The sequence below is a fragment of the Chelon labrosus genome (assembly GCF_963514085.1).
Source record: "Chelon labrosus genome assembly, chromosome: 3".
Taxonomy (NCBI): domain Eukaryota; kingdom Metazoa; phylum Chordata; class Actinopteri; order Mugiliformes; family Mugilidae; genus Chelon; species Chelon labrosus.
The window spans coordinates 26,146,206-26,165,150 of NC_140339.1; the positions used below are offsets into that span (position 1 = coordinate 26,146,206).

The 18,945-nt window shown below is 42.3% G+C and overlaps 1 protein-coding gene across 2 annotated transcripts in view; it reads right to left on the reverse strand.

The window, feature by feature from the left end:
* dennd5a (DENN/MADD domain containing 5A) overlaps positions 1-18,945 on the reverse strand; it is a 32,757-nt gene that overhangs the window by 1,601 nt on the left and 12,211 nt on the right. The window contains exons 4-23 of one of the 2 annotated variants that reach the window (XM_084541554.1): positions 18,209-18,893; positions 14,409-14,596; positions 13,142-13,453; positions 11,515-11,730; positions 11,193-11,427; positions 10,693-10,782; positions 9,326-9,476; positions 8,565-8,658; positions 7,577-7,708; positions 6,833-6,985; positions 6,639-6,717; positions 6,464-6,551; positions 4,128-4,256; positions 3,547-3,668; positions 3,303-3,448; positions 2,715-2,833; positions 2,446-2,627; positions 2,160-2,242; positions 1,241-1,364; positions 535-703 (exon numbers count right to left, since the gene is read on the reverse strand). In XM_084541554.1, coding sequence (XP_084397680.1) covers positions 535-703; positions 1,241-1,364; positions 2,160-2,242; positions 2,446-2,627; positions 2,715-2,833; positions 3,303-3,448; positions 3,547-3,668; positions 4,128-4,256; positions 6,464-6,551; positions 6,639-6,717; positions 6,833-6,985; positions 7,577-7,708; positions 8,565-8,658; positions 9,326-9,476; positions 10,693-10,782; positions 11,193-11,427; positions 11,515-11,730; positions 13,142-13,453; positions 14,409-14,596; positions 18,209-18,893 — 3,497 coding nt within the window. The remainder of the gene's footprint in view (positions 1-534; positions 704-1,240; positions 1,365-2,159; positions 2,243-2,445; positions 2,628-2,714; positions 2,834-3,302; positions 3,449-3,546; positions 3,669-4,127; positions 4,257-6,463; positions 6,552-6,638; positions 6,718-6,832; positions 6,986-7,576; positions 7,709-8,564; positions 8,659-9,325; positions 9,477-10,692; positions 10,783-11,192; positions 11,428-11,514; positions 11,731-13,141; positions 13,454-14,408; positions 14,597-18,208; positions 18,894-18,945) is intronic. The other variant, XM_084541555.1, reaches the window with a different exon arrangement.

Below are 18,945 nucleotides of genomic sequence, written 5' to 3' on the forward strand. Positions count from 1 at the left end.
TCGTCAAAATATGTCTGTTTCTTGTCTGACAAAGTCAAAGACACAACCAAGAAAAGGAGCAAAGCTCCACATAAGAACATAAGAAGCTGGAAGAAGTCACTTTTTAGCATTCTTTGATCTATAAACATTTTTTTTTTACAAAATTGTGTGTAATTTGTTGGTCTATCAACCTAATGTTTCATGAATTAAAAGTTACAGTACTAATGTTTTACACAGAATAAATAGTAAAAAATAAAATAAGATTTGTATGTCATCCCCATTGAAGAGGTTTGGAGACACCTACACCCTTCAACAGGGAGGAACTAAAGACTCTTCAAAACAGAAATACTTTTAACTTGACTCATTGAAGGCCACCATGAGGGATCAAAAACATTGGGCAGTGCATCCACAGCTGTTTCATTGACTCAGAGTCTTATCTAAAGAGAGTGCAACAGGAAAGACTGATTTATGTCACAAGTGCTACGACAACTTTAACTACACTCTGATCACTGAACGTCCTTGACTAGTCTTATATTCTGAGCGCAGCCTGCCTACCTTGCGCCCAGACAAACGAGCATCTGGAACTTCCCGTCTTTGCCAATGTTTCTGGACGTGCTGTTGATGGCGCGCATGAAGCGGCAGAAGTGGCGCACTCTGGTTTGCCAGTTTTCATCTGGAGTCACCTCCCGCTGCTCTGCACTTTCAAAGTACACCTGGGCCTTTTCTGTTAAAGGTGATTAAAAGAGGAATCAGTTATCAGTTTGTCACAAAACCAAAGAATAATTGACCAAACATCTTTTAGACTGACAAACCAGCCATGACAGGTGATTGTAAAATGTTTGCACTGATTAGAAGAAAAAACTAAATGTCGCACATTAAATGACGTCATCATCATTTGTGGAGCTTTTAATCTGACTTCCTGACCTTCCTCAGGTGAAATAGGCATGGCTTAGTTGTTAACTAATGTTATGTAAAGATTAAAACTGTTTTTGAGAAGAGAGAATTAAATGGATTTTTTCAAAACCATTCTTGGATCAAAATACAATTCTCCATAGTCCAGCTGTATGGATTAATTGATCATAAACTGGATTGTGTTTCTGGAAAATGACTTAATGGGTGTATTGATGTTTTTTTAAGGCTTCATTCAGGGTAACTGGCTTTAATGTAAGCTGACCATAGCCGTAGTTGTTCATAAAGATACAAAGTTTTCACTGTTCACCCTTCATGTCTAGGGGGTGTTTGACTGAGCAGAAATTCTTACCCAAGAAGTCCCAGATGAAGACGTTCTTAAAGAGTCGGGGTGATTTGAAACCATGCTGGAAAACTTGCTCCAGAGCCCAGACGAGGCCGTACTCCCCGCAGAGGAGAAGGGTCAGACTGCCTCTCTGTGGAGAGTAAAACATGGACATAGTTAGAGATGATAAACTAAAGGCTGTTGTTCTCTTACAAATGGCGATTTAATGGAGCACCTGTCTTCACTCATCTTAACAGCTTCAGGTCTAAATATCCTTTAAAAATTCCAAATGTCTTGCTGGACAAGGTCTGCACTGTAAGAACAGCCCTCTCACAGGTCAAATTTAAATTCAAGAAAAAAATTAAATATGACCTTTAAATCATCCTGAAGAGAGGGAACTGTTTTTAGATTTGGCTAAATAGTAACACCCACACACACACACACACACACACACACACACACACACACACACACACACACACACACACACACACACACAAGAGAATACTCTTCATTGTTCTTTCAGTACTTTAAAGAGGTGGAGCACAAGTGCAGGGATTTCCCCTGTAAAATCCTTTGTAATTCAACTACAATGGATGATTCTTAAAGCCTATAAAGAACAGTTAAGTTACGATAATCTTTAATAGGGGTCTCCTTTGAGTTGCGGTTATCACAACATGTGCTTTAGTATCTAACAACTATCAGTGTCGTATATTAATCCCTATAGAAAAGGTAAAATAACATGCATCGTCTCATGAAAAGTGATCAATAACAAAGTCACTTTCCAAACACCAGCCTTAATTCTTCTTTATTATTTTTGAACTGTACCCCATAGCCTGCAGTTACTGAGGGGTTCAAGGGCCACCAGAGCAGACAGATGCTTTTCTTCATTTGTGATGAATAATAGAACTACATGTTCAGGCCTGTCTAGACTGCCGTCTCTCACCTCCTTCTCCGGTTTGTGGAAGTGCTTAACAATCCCGTTGATAGCCTCGCCGACTCCCTCCTGGATCTGACCTGTATTTAGCTCTGGATGACAAAGATGCGTTGAGACAACACAAAAAGGGTGAAAATTTCCATGCAGGTTTTATCTATTTGTCATTGTATTTTCCCATTTGTGCATTTCATATTTTGTTTTTAACCGGAGCAGGTATCCCAAACAAAGCTTCAAACATCAGTGAGTCCAAAAATGTGTTGAACATGCTTTTAAAATAACAGCTTAATTAACGTACTTGGTTTGCTGTTTGGTGAGATGGTAACAAATCTCCTCATCATCCCGGGAGACTGCTGCATTGGGGGAGTGCGGCACATCCTTTCGTCGTTCTCTGTGCTGGGTGTCATCAGCTCTCCAACCAGGATCCTCTCCAGACTGCCGTCATCCACGCCTTTCCCCAACCACCGGCCACACGGAAACCTGTCCGACAAAAACATTAAGGTCATCTTTTGACAACCACCTGGTCAAATAAATATTAGGAACAGTTTCTTCATGAGGTTTTCTTACTTGTACGTGTGCCCCGTGATCTCGTTGCGGACTACAACACACTCCACAAGCCACTTTGCGTAGAGTCCTGTGTTATCGTGACCCATCTGCACTGTGGTGAGTTTGCCCAGGTTTTGGCACTGAGTAAATAAAATGTCAAACCAAAGGTTACATTCAAAACAAAAGACATTAGGTCATATTAAAGAAGATTCTCAGTTTATGACTTCTGGTCATCATTTGTATAAATTGTCGATATGGGGAGTCATAGTCTTGTGACTCAGCCTCTGGGAAAACAGACGATATCCGGATGATAAGCCAGAGGATATCCGGATAACAGATAATGGATATCTGAGCCCACACAAAGATATATATACTAAAGGTGAAGACAGTTGTGCTGATTAATATACAAGCCTGTTTGTCTGACACAGGTGACATAGATGATTCAAAAAGGTGCTGAAAAGTGAATCGCAGCGTTATGCCACACTGTAGCAATATAGTCATATTCTGTGGTCGCAGCACTTTATTGGGTGAGTGCTCATATATCATCAGAAACGCTGACTAAAGTAACAAAACAGTGGAATTGTCCTTTATCTAAGGATCAATACAAACCTCAAAAGTGATCTCCAGTGTATTTCTGGGGACCTGCAGTACTCCGGTCTCCGCCAGTTCACCAGAAACACAAACCCAGGGGTTGGCTGTAAACATGGAGCCACCCAGCTTCTTGCTCGGAACAACCACCACATGGTAGGGGATCACTGAGAGACAGAGAGAAAACAAATGTTACACAGTGAACTCTGATCAACCACTGAAAAAAAATGATAGTTTATGGCTTTGGCATCAAAACAGCACTCACTGATGGTTGTGAAGACGTTGGTGAAACAGAAGTAATCCACAGCATTAAAGGACAGGAGGTGGTAAAGAAACTGCTCCTTCTCATCATCACAGCGCAGGAAGGCGTAGCGCTTGTACAGTTTTCTGACAGGATTGTTTGAGAAAAGTAAATATTAATATTTGGAGCCACAAAAATAAATGATTTCTGATATTTATTTTACTCAAAAGCAGTAAAGGCAAATGAATGACAAAATGTTTAGCATTAGGAAGAACAAATGACACTGTAAGGTTATGAAAGCAAACAGAACCCCCTCTGCCCCTGACCCAATTCACCACTCAGATATCAATTATGAAGAAGGCTGTGAATAATTTATGCAGCAGTCGACTACAGTATGATGCTCTGCAATTTTGAAAGAGTTAATGTATTATAAATGGCAAGGTCATCTTGTTTTTATATGAGATGGAGATTCCTCCACAAGAAAGAAAGAAAGAAATCAGGTCAACATGGGAACAAACGAGAGGTAGGAAAGGATGCTCGGTGGTCTTCAGTTGTTCTCTACTAAAAGTGTAACAGAAGCGTACAGAGAGTGCTGTTTTGCTTACTTTGTAAGCTCGTGGTCAGAAAGCAGCTGCTTCAGGTGTCTGGAAAGCAGCTTCTTCTCCATAGAGAGGCGAACCCAGGCTCTGGCCTTGCCCACGTCTGTCTTGATCTCACTAATGTTCTGAATGTGCCTGCAAATAAAATGACAGGTTCAGGGATCAGTAGGGGTGAGAGGAACTAGTAATGACACATGGAAAAATCTGAACAGTTGCGTTTCCTTATCATCACGGAATGGGCATAACCAATGATCAGCCATAACATAATGACTGCCGAGAGATGAAGTAAATAACATATATTACCACCGGTCAGGTAAGCAGGACACATGTGTAAGGATTTGAGCAATTTTGACAAGGGCCAAATTTTGATGGCTAGAGGACTGGGTCAGAGCGTCTCCAGTAAAACCGCTGCTCTTGTCTTGTCCTGCAGTGGTCAGAGCGAGCAGTGATCAGAAGCGGTCCAAGGAAGTAAAAGCACTGAACCGGCAAGAGATGCACTTGAGCGGCAAAGGCTGCCCTGCGTGATCCAACCCAACAGACAACCTACTGTAGCTCAAACTGATGAAAAGGTTCATGCTGATGCTGGTTCTAATAGAATAGTGTCAGAACACAGCGCATCACAGTTTGTAAGGGGTTAGCACAGCAGAGACCAGTCAGGGTATTCTTGGTGATCCCTGTCTACTGCAGAAAACGTGAGCATCAGAACTGGACTCAAAAAAAAAGGGGATTACACATAGTCATAATGTTTTGGTTGATCAGTGTACACCTTCATTATACGAGCACCTAAATTAATACCAGCAATTAATTCACATTTATTGAACACAGGTTTTCAGAGAATCAACCGACAAACTTGAAGACAAGTGCTTACACAGCCTGAGAGCTGCACAAGTGTATTTGTTCAGTGTATTTGTTATTTGTCTCGGTTTGCCTCTGTGCGGTGTCCTCCTCACCATGGCCGACTCTCTTGAGTGTGCCAGTCGGTCCCATGTCATCGCCCCGAGCCACTATCATGTCTTTCATGTCCAGACACATTCCCTTCCACTCCACCTGTGCCATACGCGCTCCACATCTCCTCCTCCCCCCTCCGTCCCCGCTCCCTGTCTCCACCCTCACTTACACCAAGTAACCCAGTTTTCTCTGCTCGTTATCTCCATGGCAACACTGGAAAACATCTACTATTACTGGACCCGGCAGAGTCATTGCCATCACATCTAACGAGCTTTAAAATGCGAGGAATTCTGTTATCACACTAACTGCTAGTTAAGACTATATTATCAGTTATTAAAATAAATTATTGGAGGCCGGCGGTTGCGTGATAGGGTGTGTTTACGAGTGTGCCATCAGACATTTGTCATGAGTGTGGAGGAGGGTCTGTCTGTCAGTCTCTCGGTACAGAGTGGAGCTGTGTGTTTGCGGCCTGGGTTGACCTCCTCTTCTTCTCCCAGTCAGACTGGCGGGGGGTCTGTTTATTAGGCTGGAAGTAACACGCAGTTACACAGACTCATGCTGCGTCTTCTTCACACAACACAAGCCCAGACTCCTGCATTCGGACGGGTAGCAAATAGTAGGTAGCGTTCTCCTGCTCCGACAAAAGTTGTCACTGATAGTCTTAATGAATAAAAATACACCAGAGTATAATATTTGGGGAATACCGGGGCATCAGGTTGACCTAAGGCTCCGGCATGATGCTCAGGCTTGAAGGCACTTTTTCTGTAACAACAGTGCCGCTATGGAACGGCATTTCCAAAAATCTCAGACTTTAAATCTGGATTGTCACTCTTGAAAACTTTTATTGTCAGGCCTACAATAGTTTCTGAAGATATATTCTGCAAGAGCCTCTTATTTTACTGGAAACAATAATTAAATACAGCTAATTAACAGTGAACCAGCATATTTATTTTATTGAATCTATGAAAAACTGACACCCAAATGTTTTAGTCACAAAACCAAAACTGGAACAAAACTCATAATTTTACTTTTGTCTAAGACATAATTTCACTATTAAATTGTTTTCTCTATATCTATGGAGATGCTGATCTAATAATGTAACCTATATTAAAATCAGTCGGTTTTATGCGAGACTTGATTGGGGTAACTTTATTTATTACTCATAGTCATACCCAGTGTAAATCCTTTGAAGAACCCGGAGGATCTACAGACTGATAATGCTCGAAGTAGGTTTTGTTTAATAGTCAACCACAGGGGGGCAGTATTATTCCAACATAGCTGATATGCCAGCAGCTGATAAACACTAGATGTAAAAGTGTCTTTGGTACACTGGTTGATGTAAATAGATTGTATTCTGCTTGTATTCTCTCACTCAATACTGCAGTCTTCCTCACCTCATGTCCTGGATCAGGGAGACTTTTAGAGGGGGCATGGCAGAGCCACCACCATCAGATTTACGTCTCTCAGTGTTATGAATGAAACCTGGTAGAAAATAAACCAAGTTTAAATGAGGCAAAAGCAGTTTGATAATAGATTTTGTTCATCAGGTGAACTGATTTCAGCATTTACCTGGAGGTCCTAGACCAGGTGGAGTCTTCTCTTTGCTGTCCTGGTAGTGCAACAGGTGGGACCACAGGGCAGATTTACCCTGAAAGACAAAACACACTCTTTAGCTATCATTTGTCCTGAGAGAACTATAAACCAAGCAGGAGTTGGGGATCAGTCGGATGCATTGTGCCAGTAATCAGTTGTTTTTTCCTGACCTGTTTAACCTGCAGGCCGTGGCTCCAGATCCTCTCCAGGAGGTCACAGAGACTCGCAATCAGAGTGTTCTCCTCCACACCAGTGATGCTGACCTCTCCGTGGCCCAACTCCACAGCCTCCCGACCCATCTTCTCTACAAGCATACGCTTTGTCTGCAAAGAAACACAACAGACACACAAACTATAACAAAAAAAATGCACAAATAAACTAATAATTCTATTTTGTGCTCTGGTTGTGGACAGCCTAGCTGTGTTTTGATAATCATTTTTGTGCAGCAGGAACAGTGATTCACAAGAAGAAGACTACTGTAGGAATACACAGTGTCTGTTGGTTCTGTTACTTTGGTTGTTGTTATTTCAATGAACCAATCACAGCCACTCTGTGTGATCATATTACAATCTAATTATTGTCAGTAATTACCACAAGAATCAAATGTAAGCATACACCAGGAAGTAGCTTGTCAAATTGGTTTTAAAGATATTGTTCTTTGCCAAGACAGTAGAAATGTTCATGCATAAAAATAAATGAATAAACCTGATATTTTAAAACTACACGTGGGCGTAACAAAGTTTGCAGTAACTTACTAATACCATTTATTCTATCTGTTAACTTTATTGCATTGCAGTAGTCACTCTTTACACAAAACAACGTCCATGCTAAAAACTTTATACGTGTGCAGATTATCATTAGTCAAATCAATCAAAAAAACACACTAATGACCCAGAGGACGGTCATACACATACCTTGTTCCTGCACTCCTTCAGCAATCCTTCAACAAATTTCCAGTTAGTCTGAGCGATGACAGAAGGCGACAGGTTGGAGAGTTTGGGCTGCCTGATGGTGGTGCCCAAGTTTCTTGCTTCCTGGATGTACTTCTGATAGAAGACAGAGAAAAATCAGTCAGTCAGAGAAATCATCATGTCACTAGAGAGGGGGTCATTAAATGTATTAAATACTACACTTGTCTAATCACAAAGTTGAGCTCACTCTAGAGCATTGATAGGGAAATACTAGAATAACTATCAGAGTGTAATGGATGTTCTTTGACATAATTTTAGTAGTCTCAATTTGTGTTAAAGCAACTGAAATAAAAAAAACAAAACCGTTGGTCAATGTATGACAGTAAAATCAGACACAACACAACTAAAATGATTAATAACAGTCTCCATCCAATCAAACTTAAATATGTTACAATATTTAAAAAAAAAAAAACAGTTTTGAAGAAAATAGATAAAATAAACTGAACTCAAATCACTTCATGTTTATTAGTTCCACCTCACCTAATCCCAAACATGACATGGCATAGAAAGCAACAGCTGCTGGAGGATAAAGAGGCAGAGGGAGGTAAAGACCACATGTGTGGACAGGTCATGCGGTCCTGTGTGACTACCAGCACATACCACGTCCACAGTCACCGACTTTAGACAGGGCTTGAAGGACTGCGAGAGCCAGTAGTAGTCAAGAAACAGCAGGAGCTGCAGCTCCGGAAACAAACACTCTACATGCTGAGAGTGTGCAAGCGTGAGTGCAAGAGAGGCAGAGACACAGAGGGAAAAAAAGACAGCGACCAGATGTGTGAGTAAGGGTGAGAGAACAGACAAGATGGTGAGAGCCAAGTCAAAATAAAGCAAACAGAGAACAGGTCATGCAAAATGAACCAAGACAACAAAGCACAGGCAGTCAGTCTGTATGAATGAGCTGAGAAAAGAAAACACCGCAGGGACCTCTCACCTCTCTCTGGTCATTGTCCAAATAAAGGTGCTCAGCATGCTGCTTCTGTCGATCCCTTCTCCTCCACTGGGCTGGGGCACTCCTTTTAGCCCATCTGTGACATAAAACAACACATCTTTGATCACCTTCACAGAGAAATGTCGTTGTCAGTCGTCAAGCAGAGATTCAATCCAGGCAACAAAGATTTACTATAAATATACATCAATCAGCCACAACATTATGACCTAATATTGTGTAGGTCTCCCTTATGCCTCCAAAACAGTTGTGACTCATCAGAGAATAGACATGGGCCTTCTGAGGGTGTCCTGTGGTGTCTGGTAACACAATGTTGTTAGTGGGGGCTTTTGGGTCCTATGGGTTGAGGGGAGGGGCCTCTGTGGATCATCCCACAGATACTTGATCAGTTTGGGTTCTAGTGAATTTGGAGGCCAGGTCAACACCTTGTGCTGTTCTTCATGTTTTTTGAGTTGTTCCTAAACTGTTTTTTTGTCTGTGCCTGTGTCAGGCTGCATCCTGCTGGAGATGGCTGCTGCCATCGAGGAGTGTCATTGCTATGGGGTGGGGGTGCCTGGTCTGGTCTAGATGGGTGGTACATGTCTAAGTCCACATGAATGCCAGATCCAAAAGTTTCCCAGCAGAACATTGTATTGTCACAAGATGGTCAATGTTATTTACTTCTCCCTTCTCCTATTAGTGGTTTTAATGTTGTGGCTGATCGGTGTATATGTAAATAGTGAATGATAATGATCTGGAATACTCACTTGTTGCTGGTGGGCCCACTGGAGAGCACATCGGACTGCAGTCGTGGAAAGAAACCCTGCTCGTAGCGGCCCTGTCCGATCTTCATGTCCAGCAGGTGGGGGTGCAAGGCAGTGTGGTCGATCTTTACAACTCTCATTTCGATGGCTTTCTCTGTGGAGATGTGCACAAGTCAGCAGTGAGATTACAGGAGTTGTTCATAATTTTCGTTTTGTTCGTTTTCGTTTATTGCAGTGCTTTGATTGTTAAGACATGTGCGATAAATGTCATTGGCACAACAACATGCTTTGGGTTGGGACAAAATCTTAATAGTAACAATTACAATTTATGAGATTGCATATATTGACAAATTATAAAAGCGTGTATCTAATCATTCGGGACAGGTGAAGAAAGAATTGTAATGTATGGTTATCAGGGAAGAAATTCTGCATGTTTTACCAGGTGAATATCTTGTTCTCATGTGAAAGTATCCCATAATCATCATACAAAGGAAAATCTGTGCCATTTACATAAATGATGTATAAAATATGGTCATATCCTGACTTGACAGTCAGAAACTGGGATTTTTTTTTTTAAATAACATTTTCATCATTTATGTAAAAAAATTAATAAATCGGCAAAATCATGTCAAGAAGTCAGGATAACTATGACTAAGAACTTTTCATTTAAACTGAGTGACAAGTGACAGATGAAAGAAAGTTAAAAAGAAAAAGAGAGAACCCACTTCCTCCCAAACACCCACAAAACCAAAAGAATTGACAAAGAAAGCGCGCCAGAACCGATGTTCTTTTCCCTCAAAGGAATCAGCCCCAGAGTCCCTATGAATGCAGCTTCAGACAGAGATTTTCTGGTTAACAACACGCCCACATGCGGGGCTATGTCAACAAAAGTGCCAACGTGGTGAGAGAAATAAAAAAAAAACCTCAATATTGAGTACTTCATACAGTCCACGGAGTGATGCAAACACAGATATGGCGAGATGTGCGGAAGGTTTAAAAATTAAGCAGGAAAATGCTGGAAAAATACTGGCTGAAGCTGCTATTCACAGATAGTTAAAAGAATTAATCATCATTCATTCACCTACATGCTCCATAAATGATTCCGGATCTAGTTGTAAAACAGATCAGGTCCACCAAGAATTGTAAAACTTGTGTATGCAATGCACAGAGGATCTCACAGAAGAATCTTAGATTTATAGTAATATGTGAAAATGACACCAACCTAGAAGGTTTTCCGCATAAAATAATTATACATGGTACGTTATATTGGCCGAAGTAATCAATCCTCTGTGAGTGTACCTAAAATAATGCATTGCACACACAAGGAGCTGCCACCCAGGGATGTTTGAGGTAATGAGAACAAATATTACGAAGGTCTGTCTTGTTGTTCTCCAGCCTTATGACATGAGGTCCGGGAGCGACAAATTGGGCATTTTCATATCGCTTCTTAAACAGGTCCTCTGCAAACAAGACAGCAGTCACCAGGTAGAAAACTTAACAGAGCGAACCTAAAACTCTGTCAGAAGTCCACACGATTAAATCACCTCACGACAACACTCACTTTGGGCTTCAAAGTAAATGAGTTTTACAGGAGTTAATTCCATTCCTCAAAACTTTAAATTGAAATGTTTTGGCTTTTCACAGGGTCATACTTAACATTACAGAGATCTAGTTTTTACTGCCTCAAATCAGGATGCTATGGTGATGCTATTAACTTTCAAAGTAAAGTCTAATCACAGAGTTTTACCTCAGGATGAGAGGTGGTTATCCCAAGCAATGCAATCATGTTCAAAAGACCCCAAAGCCTTTTATTATCTTTTTGAAATCCACAAGGCTTTCAAGGATTTTCAGCATTGGTTTTTGTCCTTACCTGCTTCTTCGATGTTGGTGCATTTCTGGTACATAGAGGTACGCAGAGTGGGTGTGCGGACATTCAGCATGCGAATCTTATCCACGCGGGAGTCAAACACCCTCAATGTGTGCTCCTTCTCCTCGTCATCGTGACAGAGGATCTTACAGTCGATGAAGGAGGCAAACATCTGGGTCTCCAAGAAACGTGACAAGAAGGGCAGGTAGGGTTCTGGTTGGTCAGACAGGAAGGAGGCCTGTACACACACAGAAATTTAAAGCATGAAATTCAAACATTATTAGAAAATAACAGCTTTCACTAAACTTAATCTGCAAAACGTTACCTTGTCGAAGTTCTGCATCTGGTCTCGATTGGTGAACCAGGACTCTTTGTCGTGGCTTGGCTGGATGACAAACACCTCATAGTCTGCGAACATCTGGGTGAAGCGGTTGGCAAACACCTCGCGCACCTGGATGTTGAGCTGGTGCATCTTAAGCTCCTCCTCGTCACACTGAACCCGTGTGTCCTTGTTGCTGCTGGCATCTTCTCTCACCTCCAGCTGATGTGTACAAACATTTTTAAGACACTTTGTAATTGCTGATTTTGATGGAGTACCAAATACAAGGGAAGGGAAAAGGATGCAGGAAGGGAGAAGCAGGAAAACGTATATTTTTCATGTCATCTTATCTGACTTTTATCTCGAGCTGCTGATGAAACAGAGAGGCTATGGAAAAGAAAGTCAAGGGCATGCTTTGTGAGTTATGACCCAAATCACTGGCTTGTCACTTTAACAGAAACTCAACAGTGAGGATAGAATAATTATCAGCAAGGTCTGACCTTGTCACTGGAAAACTACACACAGATTACACACACTAATCCATTAATGGCCAGCTAATGCTGGAGAATAAGCTGATTAGACTGGATGTATAGCAACTTTCTCTGAGTACCAATTAGTTTGTCCATCTATCAGTCTGGAGCGAGTATTTCATCGCAACATTTAATCAAGCCAAATGGAAATGAGATGGATGTCAACAACATCTGTTGATGTCAATGTCTATTAAGGGTTTCTATCATCCCGCTGTGATATATTGGTCAGCAGAGCCTCCAAGGAAACTGGAGTCAATGTTTTAATTTGATGAAGCCTCTTGGATGGAGAACAAAACATCTTCGAGACATCACACTAGTGTGGCTGAGATGTACTTGCCAGTTCATTAGGTACACAAGTGATAACAAATGATTTCTAATATAACAGTCCTGCAGTAAATACCCCCTTAATTACTGTTGTAATGTTCAGTTTATGTTGAATTACAGTATACAGGTCATCGTTTTGATGAAACGGGGATGCCAAAATAATAGAAACATGTCTCAGTACAACACAGTACCATTCAGTAGTCCTACACAAACCACAGGCTCCGAAATGAAAACGCAGGTGAATCAACAGCTCTCTCAGTTATTTTATACTAATGCTAAATACCATAACCTGTAGAGAATTAGTTTTTACTAGTGTACCTAATGATGAAGGATGAACACTAAATAATACAGTTTTACATTTTAATGTGAAAAATACAAACTACATCTGGTTCCTCCTTTTCTGCAATGTTGAGGCATGGGAGTTCAGTCTGTGGTGTAAGAGGGGCGCCCCCTTTAGTTCAGTGTCCCCTACTACAATAATGGTGACAACTGAGCATAAAACAAATTATAATATCAGTAGCGTTATGTCAATTCATGACGATCGATTACTGTCCCACTTCTGTTCACAACTTTGCAGTTCAACACTTTGAATTACTGTGAGAGTACATGAAAATCCAGGTGATAACAAATTCATCTTGCAATGGAATACATACATCTGGAATAAAACTGCACACCCGTGTAAGATTTAATTATTCAACCTGATGTTTAAATTTAAGCCCCAGTATGTGATCCAACAATATTTGAGCATTTTTAATTAATGTGATTACATTATTTCTCACCTTGTCCAGGCTGACACCCGTCCTCTTCACCAGAGCCTGCAGTCTGGCGATCGTTTCATTCTCTCTCAACAGGTAGGAGTTGAGGGGCGAGGCCAGGTTGCCGTTACGTTTGTCGGAGACCATGTCAACAGACCTGAAGCCCCGGTACTTGGGCTGGCTGTCGCTGGAGTGAATGTTTCCCTCTGGAGACACACCGAAAGACATGAGCACCTCTGAGATCTCCTGAATGAACTCGAGCTTGTTGGGAAACTGGGGCAGCTCCTCCGGCAGTTCAATGAAGTGATTATCAATGTCCACAAAACACAAGTTAGCCTGGATGAAGACAAGGGACAGAGACAGGTAAGGTCAACACAGCAATACAAATGCACAAAAAATTATTGATATTCTCAAGAACTCCTGACATTAGCATCATTACAAATCCAAAAAAACTATATCTCTTCGACATCACATGACATTTCTTTGCTAATTATTTTTTGGCTGCTTTTATCGGACCATTTATTTGTATAGAGAGATGGGAAGTGATAATTAAGAGACAGTTGGGACGTCAAGCAGCAAAAGCCACGGGCTTGAATTGGTCATGCACTGTGTCATTGTCATTGAGGACCATAGCCGCAGTTTATGGGGCATCCCATCAAGCAGGTGAGCTATAGTGCCGCCCTGATATCACGCTTTCCCCTCGTCTGTGCAAAAGACGGGAAGAAAAAACATTGGCTCCTGATAAGATGACCGATGACTGAGACATTAAGCTTGCACATTATTCCCAGAGCAATAGCAGACTGCACAATGCACAGAGGGCATTAACCTCAAAATATCTGAAGTAACTAGATGCGTCAGCAGCTTAATAATGCAGCCAGAAGAGGAACAAGAAGGAAAACTGTCCTCCATGACTTGGGTCAGATAAAACAATAAAAGTCATTCCTAAGAAAGATGACAACAGTAAACAATCTTGCCCTGACTGTGACAGAAACAACAGACGTAAAAAGCGTGTGTCCAAGAAAATTAAATGACACATGTTTGATATTTTTTAACCACACGAAGAGTCAAAAGAAAGTTTGTGTACAGACATGAAGTTTAATTTATATTCTGCGGCGACCTGTCTTTAGCCGTCGGCCAGTTCTACTTCTACTCTCTCTGCAGTTCACACAATAAATGTAGCTGCAATTTTACCCTGACAATCAACATCAAAGCAGCTATTTAATTATATACCAATAGAATACATGAAGACATTTTAAACTCAGTTTAGGAAGAGAAGACTGTGTGTTTGCACCTCCTGTGGCAGCTCTAGCTTGGTGCGGTCATCCTGTCCATTGGAGTGGAGGCCCATGAGATACGGCACGGGAGCGTCCAGGAAGTGGAGGAGGGAGGCGGGGAGAATGGGAACATACACATGCTGCCACTGGAAGGGGAACATTAAGGCTGTGATGCTCTCTGCCACTGTCATCAGCCTCTGGTAATCTGTTTCAGACACACACACAAAAGACAACCATTATCAGGGGAAAGATGTGCGAGGCTCAGTTCAGGTTTATCTGCTAATCTAAATTTTAAAACAAATTTTTAAACACTGGTGAGTGTAATAATTCATTCACTGTGTTCCAACATTTCTGCCCCAACTGGTTCCCAAGGCAACATAGCGATATATTATCCGTGTCAATGTAAATTTTCTTTTGATGTTGTGACCTGTGACAGATTTACCGAACAGGCAAACAGGTTGCACAACTCCTTCCTCGTGTTTTACTCCCTGCACAGCACTTGAGCCAGTAAACAGCACATGACAGAGGAGTTGTGCAACTTGTCTGTTTTTTTTAATGGGATTACATTGTTGATTCCCCTGCTTCTCTGTTTGCTCTCTTGAGCTTGAAATGTATCAGCTGCGCCACATGACATGATAGTGAACCCTGATACGTATCGTAACCACGCGGCTTCTTCTAAGATACTGGCATTTGCTTTGTTATTAAGAGTTGCCGACTACATCTTCGGATGTATGAGTTAACACGGAAATAAACCATTGGCAGGAACCACTTGCCACAGAGCCACCGATTGGCTGAAGCCAAACAACATGACTGACTGCTTGTAGGCACAGAAAGCAGCACAGTAGCAGTCTTCTGTTCTGTGCGATTCAAGATTCAGGATTAAGAGAGCAGATTTTACCCTGTGAACACAAAGAGGACTAACATGATATGACAAAAGACAACACCTAATCCTACTACAATACAAACTCTTCACTCAGTGTTCAGTACATGTAGGAGGGGAGCTGGATTGATGACCAGCCTTAAAGGAATTAGCTATGTCCAAATTTAGAAACTGGATCCTGTGAATATCTGTGGATCAAACACAATGTACCAGAATGACAGGGCCTGTCCCATTTGAAAGACCAAAACATGGCTGAAGGAACCCTAGTCTTTGGACGGCAGAGTCAGTGTAATCTTTGGCAGCCCTCAGTACACTGGATAATGTTTGGTATTTTGGTAAAGTAGCATTTTTACGTTGTGGTAATGACACTATAAATATCACCACTTACACTGGAAACTCTGAGAACGGAAGCCGCAATCTGGTAGGACTAAACATGGCCCTGTTTACACTTGGTATTCACGCTGTATGGACTGCTTTAAGGGCACCGTACTGGTGATAAACTTGGACATTTCTAAAATTCTTCGCTTCCTCAACACGCAATTAGCTTTGGCCTGAGTGAGAAGCAAGCCCTCTGAAGACCGCAGTCAGCTGACCTCCTGGCTAACGTTAAATTCCTTTATCATGACACCACACAGCAGCACTCCTTCATGTTCAGGGTTTCGCACTTGTGTTGACTGGTTTACATGCAAATATGTGTCCAGTCCACTTCATCCAGATTCCTGCTCTATCCCATTGACACCTACTGAACATTCGGCTGCAGCTCAGCCTTTCCCATTAAGGTGCCAAAGGAAATACCATTCCTTCATTTGGTCATGTGCTGGCCCATGGGAAGAGAGTCTCACCCCAGCCTGGGCCTCCCCCCTCGTCCCTCTTCTCAGCAGGCTTCCTCTCCCAGGATGGGGACAAGAATACTAACATCACCAGTCTCCTTTTAAAGTAGGCCAGCGTAACAAGAAACAACGGGCCGAGTGTGGCTGCTGAATGCAATGAACATTTTAGAAATGTTTAGCTGGTAGCAGTCTGGACAGGAAGTTATGCTTTGAGTATTCAGTTTACATACAGAGTGTAGATTATGCAGTCTAGGATGCTAAAAATACAGTGGACACACAGAAGTGAAACTTACATCTAGGCGCTGTTCTGATCAAAACAACATACTGATTCTGACCCATTAATATTTCATTTGGATTAGAAATACAGCGGAAAAATGGAGCGATATGTTTTGGGCTTCCTGATGATTGTTTTAATTATTTAATTACCTGCTGGTATTTTCCTATGGATAACTTTCTTAATCAACAAAGAAAGATCTTTTAAATGTCAGATATAGCGCATAAGGGTCATCACACTATCAAAGAGCATCAGCTAAGATTTTCCTATGTAAAAAAATGATATGAAACAAAAAACTTATCTTGACATTACTCCCTCTGATTTGGAATCATTAAGATGTGTTACCCTAGTGATGATGGCTGAAACATCAGTTTGATTGTGTGTATTAAGGCCACAGCCAAACACGCACAGGAACGACCTCAAATGTGTGCTTTTAACCTTGATATCTGTCTCTGCGGCACAAATAATGATCTCACCCGCACACCTCTGTCTGCCCCAATCTTGTCACTGTCTTGTCACTCTCAACTGCAAAAATTACATTAATACAGAAAATGCCCATGGAATAATTGCAACAAAACATGGCTTGATTGTAGCCTGTCACAATCGTTGACATATGACAAGCTTCCTGTTTGAGAATGACAGGAGAAGAGACAGAGAGACAGACAGCGTCTTTTCTTTCATGGCTTCATGTAAAAAGATGCCGGCCAGGGACTTCTTTCTTCTTTCGGTTATGAATTCCGGTGCTATTTTTAGGACGCGGCAAACACAGTCATCTCCTTGTTTGCAGAGCGTCCCCTCTCCTCAGCGTGTGTGTTTAGGCGTCTTTTCGTAGCAACCCCTCATTTCTTTTCAGCGGAAGATTGCCGGGGCTTAACTCTACACAACACCCTTCACATGTTCTGCAGTGATGAGCCTCACGGGGGTGAAGGGAGGCATGATGTCACTTCCAACCAATAATAATCATCCTGCATCACAGCTATCCTCCCTGTCTCCGGGTTGCCTAGCAACACCACAGCTTTCCCCCTTATGAGCTTCTCCCCCCGGCCCCTGCCGATTTTCAAACCATTTGGCTTCTCTTGCATTTGTAATGGATCCAATCACAGCACTAAACCCTGCTTCTTTAAGTGATTTTCTACTTTCACACATCTTCTCTGCCACTGATGAATAATGACCCGAATGCCACCTTTTCTACAAACTAATTCTGCACCAGTTCATAACACACTCAAGGTATTTCAGTGGCACCTAGGGAAGGATTAACACAAGATAAAAAATATTCTTGAACAAATTGCTCTCCCAAGGATGTAACTGGTCTAAACTTCTCAAGGAACGTTATCTAATACTAATCTAAGAGCTTACCAGATGGTCAAACAGCCTCCCTAACCCCCTGAACACACACTTTTTGACGTTAGACTGGGGAAAGGAATATTGGGAACATGCCCTTAAAGCTATACCAGCCTGTAACAACCAGGTCCCCAGATAGTATCTTGTCTCATGTCATGACACTGATATGTCTCCCAGGGACAGGGAAATCTCTTGAGACTGCCTTTACTAACAGATCGCATGACCTCATGATTCCCAAAGAAACAGCTGCTATGGTTAAATTATGATTTGCTCCTACTCACCCACTTCCAGCGCTTTATAAAATATCTATTGTTTTGTTAAAGTGTGTATATACTAAACATGATTTGGGAGCAGGCCTCACTGTTTGCCTCTGTGTTTTTAAGATGGTTACATTGTGAGCCAGATGGTCTTCAATCAATGCAACCTCATGGGACTGGATTCTAAAGGTTACATGAAAGAACTGAGAGTAACAGTAGCAGACCAGCTACTTACGCTGTGAGTAGAGCAGTATCTGCATCTCGAGCAGGGCACAGGTGAAGAGCTGAAGAATGTTCTCCACCCCCAGCAAATTAATCATTTCACCGATGGCAAAGTCAAACAGCGGCAGCTCAGATGTGCTCGGCCTCTGGCACACTATGGGCCCGTAGACGCCTGAGAACTTGAGGGAACGCCCGGAGGGTGGAAGGGGAACCTCGTAGAGGATGTTGTAGATGTAGCTCTCCAGCGGAAGGGGCGGAGGCTGAGGGGATGTGACAGCCTGGTGAAGCTGCTGCAGCACCTTCCTGCAGGCCTGGGCGAAGGCCATGGGTGTTATCAGGCAGATGCACTTTGACACGTACAGCGTGTCGCGGCTGATGTCATACGAGTTGAAGCGCTGCAGACGGGAGATGGAGGGCGCAGCGTGGAGCACAGGACGAGGCTGGGAGTGTTGGTGTCGCTGGTCCTCGGGGCCATGTGGGGAGGTGGAAGTGTGCAAGATGTCATACTGCTCTGCGTTGTGCATGTGGTAAAGAGTCTGCATGGCACTGCAAATCTGCTTGCTGGTCACCTCCTCGAAGAAAGTGAGGGCGAAACCGTAGGTGCGAGAGCCATCCTCTCTGGTGATGATAAAGGAGTGGAACTGAGGCTCCCGAGAGTCAGCCTGTGTCCTGAATGCCAGACCCTTTGGCATACAGAGCTGCGGATGAACACACAGAAAAGGAATCAAAGAGAAGCCTTCTAATGAAGAC